We start from the raw sequence: 16,343 nt of genomic DNA on the forward strand, positions 1-16,343 counted from the left end.
TTTTAAAAAATTTAAAGGGAAGACAGCACCAGGCACTGAAAACAATAAACATGGCAGAACACCAAGGGGCAGTGTTTGTGTGCACACAGGATGGTTGGAACATTCACACAAATACACATTCTGAGATTAATTTTACTGTTACTGGTGTCTCCAAATACAAACGATATGTGCGTGTGTGTGCGCATGCGTTTTAGCTGAAAGTATTCATTCAATCGTATTTATTGAGTGCAGAGCACTGTACTAAGTGCTTGGGAAGTACAAGTTGGCAACATATAGAGGTGGTCCCTACCCAACAACGGGTTCACAGTCTAGGAGTATTAGCAGCAACTATTTTTATGAACATTATGCACATACACTTATCAGGCAATATGATTAAAATCTTGAGTCAACAACTGTAGATTAACTCCATTACTTGGAATTCAAACACTGTAGGAACACAGTAAAGTTCAAAGATACAGCTTCATTCTGAAGCCAAAATACAATCACTCCAGTCTACTGCACTGAGACAGTTATGTCCCACTGTGATGAAGTTCATGCTGCAAAAAATTCAAGCTGGTGTGACTATAGTACCACCCTAGAATGCAACATGTAGTATCTATCTTGTCTTCCTTGAAGCTGGGAATTTACAACAGACATGAGGGGACAGTGTAAGCAGCTGGGACATGGCAAAATCAAGTTCCTTCTCAGTGATTCCGTCCTTATCAGAATAAAGGAAAATAATTAAAATGTAATTCAGAGTTTCAACTCTGACTCATTTTGTATGGTATTTGCTAAATACTTACTATGTGCCAGGTACCGTACTAAGTGCTGGGGTAGATACAAGCTAATCAGGTTGGACATGGTCCATGTCCCACATGGGGCTAGAAGTCTCAATTCCCATTTTACAGATGAGGTATCTAAGGCATGGAGAAGTGAAGTCAGTTGCCCAAGATCACAAAATAGACAAGCGGCAGAGGTGGGATGAAGAAGAAGAAGAAGAAGAAGAAGAAGAAAAAAGAAGAAGAAGGATGGCATTTGTTAAGCGCTTACTCTGTGTGAAGCACTGTTCTAAGCGATGGAGGGGGATACAAGGTGATCAAGTTGTCCCACGTGGGGCTCACAGTCTTAATCCCTATTTTAGAGATGAGGTAACTGAGGCTCAGAGAAATTAAGTGATTTGCCCAGTGTCACACAGCAGATATGTGGCGGAGCCAGCATTAGAACACAGGTCCTTTTCTGACTCCCAGCCCCACACTCTATCCATTACACCATGCTGCTTCTCATCTGAACAAGTTCCAAAATGGTCAGATTTAAAAACAAAGGAAATGACTAGTGTTAAGCTTCTAACACCAGGAACCGCGTTGTCATACCAACTCCACCACTTGTCTGCTGTGTGAGCATGGGCAAGTCACTTCTCTGTTCAATTACCTCAGCTGTAAAATGGGTATTATTACCATGAGCTCTTTTTCAGACAGGAACTGTATCCAACCAATTATCTTGTAACTGCCCCACCTGGCATGTAATAAGCACTTCAAATACCACTAAAAAGAAAAACTGACTGTTAGCAAAAATCTTTGACAGAAGTCTAGTCTAAGCTGGCAAAATGAAGTGGAGAATTGATGCAATTTTATAGACATTCTCCCAGTCTCACAAGCCTTATCCCTCTCTTTCCACCCACAATAGTCAATCTTTCACCAAATCCTGTTGGTTCAACCTTCACAACATTGCTAAAATCCACCCCTTTCCTCTCTATCCAAACTGCTACCATATTAATCCAAGCAGTTATCCTAACCTGCCTTGATTATTGTATCTGGCAGTACAATAAATCCTTGACTCCTCCTATCTCTCCCCACTTCAATCCGTGCATCACTCTGCTGCCTGGATCATTTATTTTTCATGGTACTTGTTAGGCACTTACTATGGTTTCTACAAAACCACTCAGTCTGTGTTTCCCCTCCCCTAAAGAACCTCTGGTGCCTGCCCATCCACCTCCACATCAAGCAGAAACTCCTTACCATTGACTTAAAAGCTCTCAATAACCTGCCCCTCCTACTTTACATCTCTGATTTCCTACTACAACTCAGCCCACACACTTTGCTCCTCTAATGTAGACCTACTCACTGTGCCTCAATCTCATCTCGCCGCTGACCCCTCACCCATGTCCTCCCTCCGGCCAGGAATTTCCTCCCACCTCATAACTGATAAACCCTCACTCTCTCCACCTTCAAAGCCTTATTAAAAGCACATTTCCTTCCAGAGGCCTTTCCTGACTATGCCCTCATTTCCTCTTCTCCCACTCCCTTCTGTGTCGCCTTTGCATTTAAGTTTTGCACACTTTATTCACCCCAACCTCAGCCCCACAGTTCACAGATATCCATAATTTATTTATATTACTGTCTCCCCCTCTAGACAAGTAAACCCCTTGTTTGCAGAGAACGTGCCTAAGAAATCTGTTATATTGTGCCCTCCCAATCATATTTATTGAGTGCTTACTGTGTGCAGAGCAATGTACGAAGCACTTGGGAGAGTACAATACAACAAAGTTGGTAGACACATTCCCTGCCCACAACAAATTTACAGTCTAGAGGGATCTTACAGTCTACAGAGACCCAAGAGCTTAGTACAGTGCTCTGTCTGCAGTATGCATTCCATAAATACAATCAATTGATTCGTACTTAAACCAAAATCCCCACTTTTGCCTCCATGATTTTTATGTGTCAAGGGAAAGCACTTTTGGGCTCAATTGTCCAATTCATGTGGCTAGTGTAGACTTGCCAAAGTGGAGTTTTACCATTTTAAAGTCTGTAAAGGGAAACTAGACTTGAGCCCACTGTTGGGTAGGGACTGTCTCTATATGTTGCCAACTTGTACTTCCCAAGCGCTTAGTACAGTGCTCTGCACACAGTAAGCACTCAACACGATTGATTGATTGATACAAATCAATAGCAAGCCAGTTAGAACAAGTAGAAATCAGAGATTCCAAATGATTTACTCAAACTTGTTCATGATCTCTAGAATTTTACCATTATTCTAAATGATAAAAGTCACCACTTCTAAAAATCACTGAGTTCTACTCAGTGATTTGGAGCTCCCAAGTGTGCCACAATGCACCCTTGTTAGGAGAAGTAGACAACATTCCTGATTTTCTGCTGGAATCAATAAATCAATGGTATTTACTGAGTGCTTAGCTGAGCAGAGCACTGCACTAAGTACTTGGGGGAGTACAATTCAATAGAGTTTTTAGATGTGATCCCTGATTGGAAGAATTTCTATACATTTCTATTGTTTGTAAGGATAGCTTAGCCTTAGAGGAGTTTATATTCTGATTCAATTTTGTAATCTATGGTATTTAGGATGTTCATCTCATTTTCAGGTTAATTTTTAAATTAATTTTTCTGATTTAATTTGACCAAACTTCTCATATTTCTATAAAAATGGCATCCAAAAACAATTATAATACCCAAGCATTATTATTCCCCAACTATAAATTCAGACAGAACTACAGAAGTTATAGTAAATGGAGCAACTTAATTTACATGATTCTGTTCTATTTGAGCCCACTTTGGCTATATTGTCCATCGTGCAAGATAACCTATTTGACGTTCATTCTAAATTAACCTTCAAATCCTATGATTTCACACTGCCAGTATTGCTGGATATGAGGAGGAATCATTCTAGGTTTCCTAATGTGCCAAATAAAGCAACAGAAGAAGCTGAATATAAAATAGAAGATAAAATGAACATCTTAAGTGGGTATGACTGCAGCCAACAAATCAATTAGGTAATATCTTTATGAATGAAATTCTGGCTCTGTATTCCTGTCTTTGTATGAATTGGTATCATTATATTGTGCTGAACTTCTTAATGACTCAAACACAGATATTGATTACTTTTTATAAGATGACCATGAAATAACATCACTATGCCGCCTGATTTAAAGATCTCATTTTCTAATATGTAAATTTTCTAATGTTAAAACACACTTGATGAATGAGGTCGCATCACACCAGCACCATCTTTCAGTAGTAAGCAAAACAAAGGCTCCAAAAAACGTGTTGGAAAAAGAATAACAGGAACTGATTCATTGATAAAGTACCACTTAAGTCAACAAATTGAAATTAACCTGCTCCCAATCACAGTGATATGGAGTTTCTCCCCTAGAGGCGGGAAGATGAGACACACATGGGATCTGCCTTCCATTGGAATGAAGCTCAGTTAGTCCCCACTCTCCCCAAGAGGGACTCCTCACTTAGCCAACACTCCATGAGCATTGCATGAGCCTAAGCACTCTGGCAAGTTTTAATCTTCCTGCCTCTAGTGGAGTACAGCCAGGGTCCCTGATAACTTCCCATGGGTTACTCCATCTCCACTCCTACTCTCTCACCTTCATCATTCCTGTATCCTTACACAATTGTACCCTACGCACCTGACCCAGGAATTGGCACAGTGTAATCTATCCCAGCTGTGCCTGTGCTAGCTTTCTTCAGGTCAACCCCAGTGAATGATCTTTGCCCAGCATTTCTTCTGTCTTGTTGCCTGGCCTCAAGGTCTCCTTGTTTCTTCTTGTTAGCTATTTGGCCTTATCTGTGCCAGTATGCATACTATTCTTTTAGTTTTAGTGTTCCACTCCCCCCACCCCCCCAAAAAAAAAAAAAATCACCCAATCCCCAGGAACAGGGTGACCCTCCATTCGCTAGTATCAATGAACACACACAAAGTTGTCTCATGCTCGGAGATACCATGGATGGTAAGAGTCACCTAAAAATGTGTGCATGTATTGGAAAGGCTGATGCAGGACCCCCAGATAGCCTTGGTCGTATTATGCACAAAGGTCATCTTTCACTGCACTTACTATCTGAAGCCCGTGGCTCTGGTTTTGGCCTTGGCCTCCTCGTCTCATGATATTTAAGCAGATTCTGTTTCAAAAGAGCCATTTATTTATTAATTGTAGTGTGTAATGTTTGTCATAACTGCCACCCAGTATCCAGCTGAGTTGCAGCAGTATGTGAGCCTTTGCTTGACTGGATCCTTAAAAACGTTTCCTCTGTCCTCCTTGCTTTCAGTTTCAGTCCACAATTCAGCAGCCATTTGAGTACCTGCTGGTCATTCGTTTACCTCCCAAGTCCCACCCCCCAAAAAAGCTGTATTAAAGGGAATATAGCTTCACCATAAGAGTCTAACACTTACCAAGTTTGAGTGTAGACAGAAAATGATCAGGCTGACTTTTCCTCTTCCTTCCACTTGGTTCCTCATTACTAAAACAGAAACTTTTAGGGAAAAGTAGCTTTGTCTACAATTCTATTGTTCTTACTGCTATGCTGAATGGCTTTTTTTGCTGATACTCCCCTTTCCCAATGAAATTGTTCACTGTAGACTAAATGAGACATATTGTGACCTTAGATATGTAGGTCATTGTAGAATTTTGTTCATAAGGAATATGAACAACTGTGATGTCGTGTCTCCATTTTCACCTTTCAATACTACCAGAATAGCGGTTCCAGCTGCATACCACTTTTGACTTTTCAAACACCTTCCTTCTGAATTTCTTTCTGAAATCTTCATAGTCCTCTTTAATGGTCTTCCTAGTGCCCTTGCAGAGTATACTATATTCCTCATAGTTTTTCCCTTCTACTTTCATGAGGCCCCCCCTCACCATTACTTTCAATGTCTCCTCATTGACCTTTCCTTGATGACAAGGCCCTTATTCTTTCTACTCCTCCCCAGGGGCTGGTGGTCCCCCAGCCCATATAGGGTCAGAGAATTACAGTCACAGGGTTTTTTTTTTTTAATAGTTTTTGTTAAGCTTATTCATTCAATCGTATTTATTGAGTGCTTACTGTGTGCAGAGCACTGTACTAAGAACTTGGGAAGTACAAGTTGGCAACTGTGCTAAGTGCTGAAACACTGTTCTAAGGAGTTGAAGTCAGAAACAAACAGTACAGGTGCATAAGAGGCAAAGGGGGTTGGAAAAGTGGTAGAAGCAATATGGGTAAGATGGGAGCAATGGTCATTTCACAGAAGGGGCAATGTATTCCTCCTCTCAGCCCTGGCCCATTCCCCTCCACCACCCCTTCAGTTAGGTTCTGGTCTATTACCCCAAACCTATAGCTATTCCCTTCACTCACCCACCTGTCTATTCACCCACTACTCCCTCAGCATCCACTTATTTCAGGGCTTGGTGGAAGGTGCAGTATCCAGTAGTGAAAGGCTGCAAGGAGGGAAAAAATTCCAATTACTTGCCCCAGTCTTCACACTGCCTGAAAGAATGTCATTCCTTGTCTGACATGTATCAGGGAGGGAGCAAGGATGTGGTTCCCTGCCTGCATTTCTTGGGTATAGCTTTCGATGAAATGGTATTCAGAGTTTATAGGGATGTTTTAGGTACCTGAAGTGCTGGCGGGGCGGGGGGAGAGGGGGGGAGAAGAGAGAAATATGACTTGGTTGCCTACCTCAGTGTTGTCCATCCACTCCCACTCAGATGCTGTTATATCACCAGCACTACCAGGAGACAGGAGAGGGGAAATCCTCAGTTTGATCCTCAGTTCAACCTTACCCCATGCCACCATGCCCCACCTGGGCTTCCCCTTCCTTGAAGCACAAATCTACACCCTCAACAACACCCTCTCCTCCACACCTGCCTATTCACGCCCCTGTCCCTCTATTGATCTTGCACCAAAAACCTTCCTTTGCTCCTGTACCTGTGCTACAGGGCACTGTCTGCAGAAATCCAGACACCAGGCCATGTTCTGACACTTTGAATGCACCTTGATTCACCACAACACACTTCTGCTTGGCAACTTTGTTCTCCAATGATTTTTTTAGTTTGTTAAGCTCTTAGTATGTGCCACGCACTGTGCTAAGCACTGGGGTCGATATCAACCGTATTTATTGAGCACTTACTGTGTGCAGAGCACTGTACTAAGCGCTTGGGAAGTACAAGTTGGCAACATATAGAGACAGTCCCTACCCAACAGTGGGCTCACAGTCTAAAAGGGGGAGACAGAGAACAAAACCAAACATACTAACAAAATAAAATAGAATAGATATGTACAAGTAAAATAGAGTAATAAATATGTACAAACATATATACATATATACAGGTGCTGTGGGGAAGGGAAGGAGGTAAGATGTGGGGGATGGCGCCTAATCCACACAGGATGTTATTTTAGTTTTTTGATTAATCTCTTTACCTGTCTGTTGCCATTCCCCTCTTTCTATTTTTAGGTTTGGGAGCCCCCCCGCCTCCCCGAGGGACAGGGACCATGTCCATTTCCCACCTGTGCAATCTTTCACAGTGTTTAGTAGAGTGCTCTGAACACAGTAAGTTCTTAAATACTACTGCTATCGACACTCAGTCAGCCTGCTACCAAATCCTGTCAGTTCTTCCTTCAAAATGATGCAGTAAGATCAGAAAGGAAAATGCAAGAACTGCAGATGCAGTCACACCAATCTGAACTAAAGATGACTGTCAAAGATCAAATGGATGATCAGAAAATACTACTTGGAAAGATCCATTCCAGAAGATGTGGAAAACTACCCTAACCTCAATCAGGAAACCAAGAAAGCCCAAATTAAATGATGGTGAATGCATCAGGAAGAGGAAAACGACCTAGGTTAACTTCACTAAAATCTGATTATCACTGCTGGCCCTCAAAAAGAAAAAAAAAAAAAAAGGGAACTTTTTGACTTCACTATTTTGCCGTCAATGTACAAGTTGGAATATTGGTTGACACCACCATCTTAAGAAGGTAGACATCCAAGGATAGCTGTTCCCCAAAAGAGCACTGGAGTGACAAATGCAGGGTGCTACTTCAAGATGACATTCCAAAAAACAGACAAAACAAAACCAAAACAAACTAGGCAGTGTACAGGTTTCAAAGATGTGAAGCCAACCAAAAATAGATGGTCCAGGTAGCATGAAGGTGAGGCAAAAGGTGGCTTCAAGACAAAGACAACTGTACAAAACAAATGCAAAATATACTGGGCACATCAAATTGCAAAATGTTGTGGTCAACAGTGGATGCAGAATGCTTGAGCTACAGTAAAATAGTGTATTATCAACTTGCTTTTGCCAAGCAATGACTGAGGATGACTTGAATACAAGGACTTTTCGATTTATCTTTTTTTATTCTTAAATCCAAATTCACCCAAGATAATGGTTTAAAAGTATAGTTCAAACAGAACCCAGAAAGTACACATCCATGCCAAATTTTTTTTAGAGAGAATAGGAACCTGGATCATGTATTTGAGTTCTTACTGTGTGCAGAGCACTGTACTAAACACCTGGGAGAGTACAATACAACAGAGTTGGTCAACACGTCCTCTACCCACAATGATCTTAGAGTCCAGAGTACTAAATGGATTAAACCTTAATGTATTTTTAAAAATAATTTACACGTTTCAGTTATTTGAAACATAAGTGAACATTCTCTTTGCTCAAATGCTTCCTCCTCCTACCTCACCTCCCTTCTTTCCTTCTACAGCCCAGCCTGCACCCTCCGCCACTACCCTCCTCACTGTGCCTCGTTCTCGCCTGTCCCACCGTTGACCCCCCGGGCCCACGTCCTCCCCTTGGCCTGGAATGCCCTCCCTCCGCATATCCGTCAAGCTAGCACTCTTCCTCCCTTCAAAGCCCTACTGAGAGCTCACCTCCTCCAGGAGGCCTTCCCAGACTGAGCCCCCTCCTTCCCCTCTCCCCCACCCTACCTCCTTCCCCTCCCCACAGCACCTGTATATGTTTGTACAGATTTATTACTCTATTTTACTTGTACATATTAACTATTCTATTTATTTTATTATTATGTTTTGTTGTCTGTCTCCCTCTGCACACAGTAAGCGCTCAATAAATACGAATGAATGAATGTAGATATGAATGGGTGGTTTGGTGCTGTCAGTTGATGAATGAGAGTCTTGTACAATTGCCATTGGGTCTGCAACTGAGCACAAAACCTGCTTGGACTGGGTTAATTAATTGCAGGAACCATTTATTCAGTTGCAGGGCAAGCACCTTGGCTTAAATCTCAGCATCTGTGTTGATTAAAGGTACGAGTCTGTAAGAAACTCTTAGTTGGGGGTCTTAGGTAGATTTTGAAGCCATATGGGCTTCTTTTAATGAGGGCTTCTGTGATCCAACTCTCCAAGCTGGGTTATTATAGTCAGCAGTTATATAGCACCTATTGCCATTGTAATCAATCAATCCTATTTATTCAGGGCTTACTATGTGCAGAACACTGTACTAAGCACTTGGGAGAGTACAAAAGAATCAGCAGACATATTCCTTACCCATAACAAGATTAGTTAGGTACTTTATGTTACTATAAAATCAATTCAGTTAGTCTTCATAACATTTTGTATAAGAAATCCAAAATATTATTCATTTCTTAATAATAATAATGGCATTTATTAAGCACTTACTACATGCAAAGCACTGTTAAGTGCTGGGGAGGTTACAAGGTGATCAGGTTGTCCCACGAGAGGCTCACAGTCTTAATCCCCATTTTACAGATGAGGTAACAGGCACAGAAAAGTTAAGTGACTTGCCCAAAGTCACACAGCTGACAATTGGAGGAGCCGGGATTTGAACCCATGACCTTTGACTCCAAAGCCTGTGCTCTTTCCACTGAGTCATGCTGCTTCTCATGTTGTTGCCCTCCTTCTCAGGTAAGCAATCGCTATGGCGACTGGTGGGTCGAGGACCACTCCCAAGAAGGGAACGCCGGCTTATTACATGCACACCCATTGTGGAGATGCGTCAAGTATTTTGACATGTACACCCATGGGGGAAGACATGGACCACGTGGGTTTTTGAAAAGGTGGAATTGTTATACCAGGGATGACCCGCCAAAACAGTCTCCACCGGATGGAATCTCTGAAATGGAAAAGGTAGTGCACATAAGGGAAACTCTGGAATCAGGTGGATCGTGAGTTCCTCCATCACACTGGAATTCCTATTTTAAGCAGTACAAAGAAGCTCTTAAGAGGTTACATGAATCCCGGGTTAGGAATCTAAAGGACTGCAATGAAAACAAAAAAATTAAGTCGACTGAAAAATTTAAAGCCTTAAGGCGTGCTCTTAATCTCTATTGTTTCTCCCACTACTGCTATTGCTCCTCTGTATCCCCAAGTCATTACTCACAAGGAGTACTCAGAGTCCCAGGAGGATCTTCCTGATCTCTCCGGACCCCGACCACCTTTCTATCACCTACCCTCAAAGGCCCTGGCAGGGGTAGATGATCCACGACTGGTTATCGTGGACCCTGTCACCTGATCCTCTGAGTCCCATTATGGTGCATACACTCAGCCATCAACCACTGGGTCCCACCTTTTTGGGCCCTCTAAGACAGGTGCCGGGAATAGGGGATACACTTGTTACTGTTCATGTCCCCTGGATTCCAGGATATTTGTGAAATCTAGTCAAAGAATTTCTCAACATTAGAGAACATTCTGGTAAGAAGAGCTGGTGACTTTTGTACAATGTTACAACCCTCTGTGGTCTGATGTAAACAGTTATTAAGGCTATTAGGCCTTCAGATCTCAGGCAGCTTCTTGAACAGGCACAATGGCCTGACCAGAACACTGGCACTGGTAATACCTTGTCTGACACCTGTGACAGTCTTCTGTAGGCCTTCCCGAAAGTATGACCCCCCCCCCCCCCCGCCAAAAAAAAAAACAGATCGGGGAAAGATACACACAGTAAGCACTCAAATACAATCGATTGAATGAATGAATAATAATAATAATAATAGTTATGGTACTAGTTAAGTGTTATGTGCCATGCCCTGTACTAAGCACTAGGGTAGATATAAAACAATCAGGTTGGACACAGTCCCTATACCACATGGGGCTCACAGCCTAAGCAGGAAGGAATAGGATCGAATCCCCATTTTACATATAGGTTAACTGAGGCACAAAGAAGTTAGCGACTTGCTCAAATTCACAGCAGACAAGCGGTAAGGCCGGGATTAGAGCCCAGGTCCTTCTGAAACCCAGACCCGTGCTCTATTCATTAGGCAACCCTGCTTACAGTACATAATTGTAAGATAAAGGGGAATCTCCCAACAATTTTTTGGAAAGAATTAAAGCCTTCTTTGAACAGCAACTAGGAATAGACAGGCCAAGGGAATAACACAAAGGAAACTATAGCAGCTACCTTTGTGTGAGGCTGCCCCCCAGAAATGTCCAGCAGCAGCTCAAAAGTATCTGTGTTGGATGGTAAAGAAAATCTTTACAGGAGCTAGTTGCTTTTACCAACCATCGCTTATCTTATCAGGAGCAAGGAAGAGAGACTGTTGATACTCAGCTGATGGCCTTGCAGATTCAAGACCACCAAGAACCCCATTTCTGGGAAAACAGTTCTGGGGGGCAAGGATGTGGAAGACCAGAGCCCTCCCACTGTGGGCATGTGGCCCTGTACCAGGAAAGACTGACATCTGCCACTATTACAGCTAAAGAGGAAATTAGAAGGCAGAATACTCCTTTATGTCCACTTCCACCAACCCATATACCACCCCCTCTTCCACCCTTCTTTCCCAAGAGAAAAGATAGCATAGAGCAGGGCAATGCTATCCTGAGGCTGGCGCTGCCCAAGGATCCCACTGGACCTTACGTGAATGGCAAAATAAGTGGTAAAACTGTTCCCTGTTTAATAAATACTAGTGCTAGTTACTCCACTTTGCAGTGTCCCTTCTTCTCTGAGACTCCCTTGCCTACTGCATTTATGACCACAGAAGACTTCTCTAACCAATCAGTGCCTCACCCCATGTCTGAACCTTTATCTGTTACACTTGGCCCCCTCCCAAACCAGCCCTCTTAAAAACAGGCAATGAATTCTACTCCTTCATTGGGAGTTCCAGATTACACCAAACTCATCAGTCTTTTCCCATGAGTGGAACAGGTTAGCTCAAACCATGTTAATCCAGTGCTGGCCTATTTTAGCCAGCGTTTGGGTCCTGTGGTGGCCAGCCTCCCCTTTTTGCCTGTGTGTCATAGCCACCATCACTGCCCATGCAGTGGGAACTTCTGCTACCCTCATTTTGACACTCCACTTTCTAACATCATTCCACATGAGATTATAGTCTCTCATTGAAGTTACAGACCCAACCCTTGTCACAGTCCCAAATGACAACTTGTTGTTGCAAGTCCTTGGTTGGTATCATCCAAGACCTTTCTGGCCCAGGAAAGCCTCAGTGACATGTAGTAATAGTCAAACCATACGTCTAAACACCAAGGTTACTGGGAAAATTTTTTTTTCTTAGTTTTAACAACATGCAAAGGAGTGTCATATATGCACCCTCTCACTCACTCCACCAAGGGCCCAATACCAGCCTGTGGTCAAAGGAGCCCATTCTAGCAATGCTTCTTCCTTCAGCTGCTGCTCCTCTCCACATACTTCTCTCTTTCTACATGCCTCCTCATGATTCAAAATGAGTGCCTTTTATCTGCCTTAGGCATCACAGCTGTGGCTCTATGTGGCAATCATTGATTGGTCCAGGCCTGTTACGGGATGAACAGGGAGGGGGCCACACCTCCCTCCATGCTCCACCCCCTCAGGCCAGCAATCACCTGTCCCAGGTAGAGCCTATGAGTGCCTTTGAGAATCTTTTCCTTGTTGTTGTTCACGGAATCAGAAATGGTCACCAATAAGGCAGCTTGTTGTGGGCTCACCACAATTATGCGATGTTACTTTGGGGCTTGCCCCATATCACCATGACCTGGTGCCCTATGCTGAACTCAGAGCCTTTACTACTCATTCCCGAGGGCAGAAAACCCCATGATTGCTTAACTACTCTCTCTGTTTTTTATACTCCCAAGTCGACCTCTCTGATCAACCCCCTTCTGAACCCTCCCTTACTCGTTTTTGTACTCAGGTCTTGCTTACGTGATGATTCAAGCCATCTGCGGGCAGACTACGTTGTCTGCTCTCCCTTTGAAATTTTGGAAGCCACACCCTTTCCACCCACCTATTCAGCACACCTTTTTGCTCTAACCCGCACTTTTATTTACACTCGTGGGGTTTCTGTTAACATTTACGTGGATTCCTGTTAAGTCTCTGGGCTTGTTCATAACTACGGGATGCTATGGAAACAAGGGGGCTGTCGTACTTCAGCTGGAACTGCTATTAAACATGGACAGTTGGTCAGTAAACTGCTGGAGGTGTTATTCCTGCCCAGCAGGAACACCAGGCACACCTGCCAGTTACTGCTGTTACCCGAGGAAATGGTCTGGTGGATATTGCTGCCAGAGACACAGCCCTTTTCTTTTCTCCTGTCTCTGGAGTTTTCTCTGCTATTCATAAACCCTCTTTTGGAACTATGGATGATTTGATTCCTCTGCAGGATGCTCCCCCTGCCACAGACTGTCTGTGCCTGCTTCCCTTCGGGTTTTTGGGTTACCCCTGATGGCCGCCCCATAGCCTGCTTCATTTTACTCCCATACCTTGTTCATCTGACCCATGGATTGGGCCACATGAGCAAACTGGGGATGATCGCATCTGTGAAAATGCTTTGGTTTGCTCCCTCATTTCCCAAGGTTGCAGCACAATACATCCAACAAAAACTCCTCACCATTGGTTTTAAGGCACTCAATCAGCTCTCCTGCTTCTACCTAACCTCCCTCATTTACCACTGCAAGCCCCCTGCACTGCACACCTTGCTCTTCTAATGCCAAATGACTTACTGTTTCTTAACCTCAGCTCTCTTTCTTCCCCCCAACACCTGCCCATCGCCCCCCCCCCCGTTCATGTCCTCCTTCCAGCCTGGAAGTTCCTCCTCTTTCCCATCTGACATACCCGTGCTCTTGCCATCTTCAAAATCCTACTCAAATTGTATCTCCAAGAGGCCTTCTCTGACCATCCCTCCTGCCTTATTTGTGCATGTGGATACATCCCCTCAAGCACTTTTATATTCACCTCACCACACTTGCGAGCATATTCTCAAACTCTGCTGCTTCCCCCTTTGTAATTTAATGTGTCTCCCCCATTAGATTGTAAGCCCCCTGAGAGCGGGCATCATATCAATCAATCAATCAATCGTATTTATTGAGTGCTTACTATGTGCAGAGCACTGTACTAAGCGCTTGGGAAGTACAAATTGGCAACACATAGAGACAGTCCCTACCTAACAGTGGGCTCACAGTCTAAAAGGGGGAGACAGAGAACAGAACCAAACATACCAACAAAATAAAATAAATAGGATAGAAATGTACAAGTAAAATAAATAAATAAATAAATAGAGTAATAAATATGTACAACCATATCATATCATATCATATCATATCTACCGTGAAAAGGCAGCATGGCTTAGTGGAAAGAGCACGGTCTTGGGAGTCAGAGGTTGTGGGTTCTAATGCCACTCCGCCACTTGCCAGATGTGTGACTTTGGGCAAGTCATTTAACTTGCCTGGAATGCCCTCCCTCTGCCCATCCACCAGGCTAGCTCTCTTCCTCCCTTCAAGGCCCTACTGAGAGCTCACCTCCTCCAGGAGGCCTTTCCAGACTGAGCCCCTTCCTTCCTCTCCCCCTCGCCCCCCTCTCCATCCCCCCATCTTACCTCCTTCCCTTCTGCACAGCACCTGTATATATGTTTGTACTTATTTATTACTCTATTTATCTATTTATTTATCTTACTTGTACATATCTATTCATTTTATTTTGTTAGTATGTTTGGTTTTGTTCTCTGTCTCCCCCTTCTAGACTGTGAGTCCGCTGTTGGGTAGGGACTGTCTCTATGTGTTGCTGACTTGTACTTCCCAAGCGCTTAGTACAGTGCTCTGCACACAGTAAGTGCTCAATAAATACGATTGATTGATTGACTTCTCTGTGCCTCAGTTGTCTCATCTGTAAAATGGGAATCAAGACTGTAAGTCCAAAGTGGAGCAACCTAATAACCTTATATCTATCCTAGTGCTTAGAACAGTGGTTGGCACTTAGTAAGCACCTAACAAATGCCATCATCATCATCATTATTATTACTACCAATTCGAATGCATCCTCCCAAGCACTTGGTACAATGCTCCGCTAACAGCAGGCGCTCAATGAATCGGTCGATTACACAGCGTCCCTGGCACGAAACATTGTGGCACCACGTGTTTTTCAAAACCTAACATTCCCCCCGTGCTGTCAGTGGTCACCTTAGCTACGGCACATCTGGTAGTAATAAACGGTGATGATGGATGATCGGACTGCAGCCCCTCACGTTGACCAATGGGACTCTGAAGCTATGCAAGCCGAAGGGGCCCCCTGTCCCATAACACTACTATGGGAAGTTTAGTATTCTAACAGAAAGGACGATACTGATCTGGGGGGGATGTAATAATAATAATAATGGCATTTATTAAGCACTTACTATGTGCAAAGCATTGTTCTAAGCGCTGGGGAGGTTACAAGGTGATCAGGTTGTCCCACAGTGTTAATCCCCATTTTACAGATGAGGTAACTGAGGCCCAGAGTGAGCCCACTGTTGGGTAGGGACTGTCTCTCTATGTTGCCAATTTGTACTTCCCAAGCGCTTAGTACAGTGCTCTGCACATAGTAAGCGCTCAATAAATACGATTGATTGATTGATTGAAGTGACTTGCCCAAAGTCACACAGCTGACAACCGGGGGAGCCGGGGCTTGAACCCCTGACCTCCGACTCCAAAGCCCAGGCTCTTTCCACCGAGCCACGCTGCTTCTCAATCGTATTTATTGCGCGCTTACTGTGTGCAGGGCACTGTACTGAGCGCTTGGGAAGTACAAGTTGGAGTGCCGCTTCCCCGGTTGTTGGAGGGATTTGTCACGAGTTAAACGGGGCGGTCATTTCTTCCCCCCGATTTCCGGCAACCCCTAACGGGAGGTCGCAAACTCTTAATTAAGTTGCCCCTAATTAACCCCGCTCTTCCTCGGCGGAGAGGGCCGGAGCGGGGGGAAAAGGCTGCGCAGGCGGGGCTTCGGGGGCTCCTAAGTGGGGAGGCGGTGCCCAAAGCGAAACTTGAGGCTGGCGGTGGCGGGGCCCGAGCCTTCCCCGGGGCGGGGCGCGCGTTCTGGCGGTCGGCCGTTGGAGCAAAGCCGGTATCGCGCCCATCGCCTCCCGGGCTCCCTCCCTTCCCGCCGAAGATGGCTCGGGTGCGGAGGCTGGAGGAGGAGATCAGCAGCCTGAGGGAAGAGCTGAGCCAGTGCCAGGTACTGAGGCAGGGCCTCCCTTCTCCCCGGATGCCGGCCCCAGGGGAGGGGCCTTCGGATGGATCGCACTCATCTCCTTTTAGACTGTGAGCCCACTGTTGGGTGGGGACTGTCTCTCTATGTTGCCAACTTGTACTTCCCAAGCGCTTAGTACGGTGCTCTGCCCACAGTAAGCGCTCAATAAATACGATTGATTGATTGATCTCCT

The 16,343-nt window shown here is 44.3% G+C and overlaps 1 protein-coding gene across 1 annotated transcript in view; it reads left to right on the top strand.

The window, feature by feature from the left end:
• CNTLN (centlein) overlaps positions 1–16,343 on the top strand; it is a 245,707-nt gene that overhangs the window by 11,797 nt on the left and 217,567 nt on the right. Inside the window, exons 4-10 of the mRNA XM_038769522.1 lie at positions 3,536–3,732; positions 6,152–6,332; positions 9,640–9,861; positions 10,486–10,563; positions 11,210–11,603; positions 13,025–13,197; positions 15,830–16,135. Of these exons, the coding sequence (XP_038625450.1) occupies positions 3,536–3,732; positions 6,152–6,332; positions 9,640–9,861; positions 10,486–10,563; positions 11,210–11,603; positions 13,025–13,197; positions 15,830–16,135 (1,551 nt within the window). The remainder of the gene's footprint in view (positions 1–3,535; positions 3,733–6,151; positions 6,333–9,639; positions 9,862–10,485; positions 10,564–11,209; positions 11,604–13,024; positions 13,198–15,829; positions 16,136–16,343) is intronic.

The sequence above is a fragment of the Tachyglossus aculeatus genome, chromosome X4 (assembly GCF_015852505.1).
Source record: "Tachyglossus aculeatus isolate mTacAcu1 chromosome X4, mTacAcu1.pri, whole genome shotgun sequence".
Taxonomy (NCBI): Eukaryota; Metazoa; Chordata; class Mammalia; order Monotremata; family Tachyglossidae; genus Tachyglossus; species Tachyglossus aculeatus.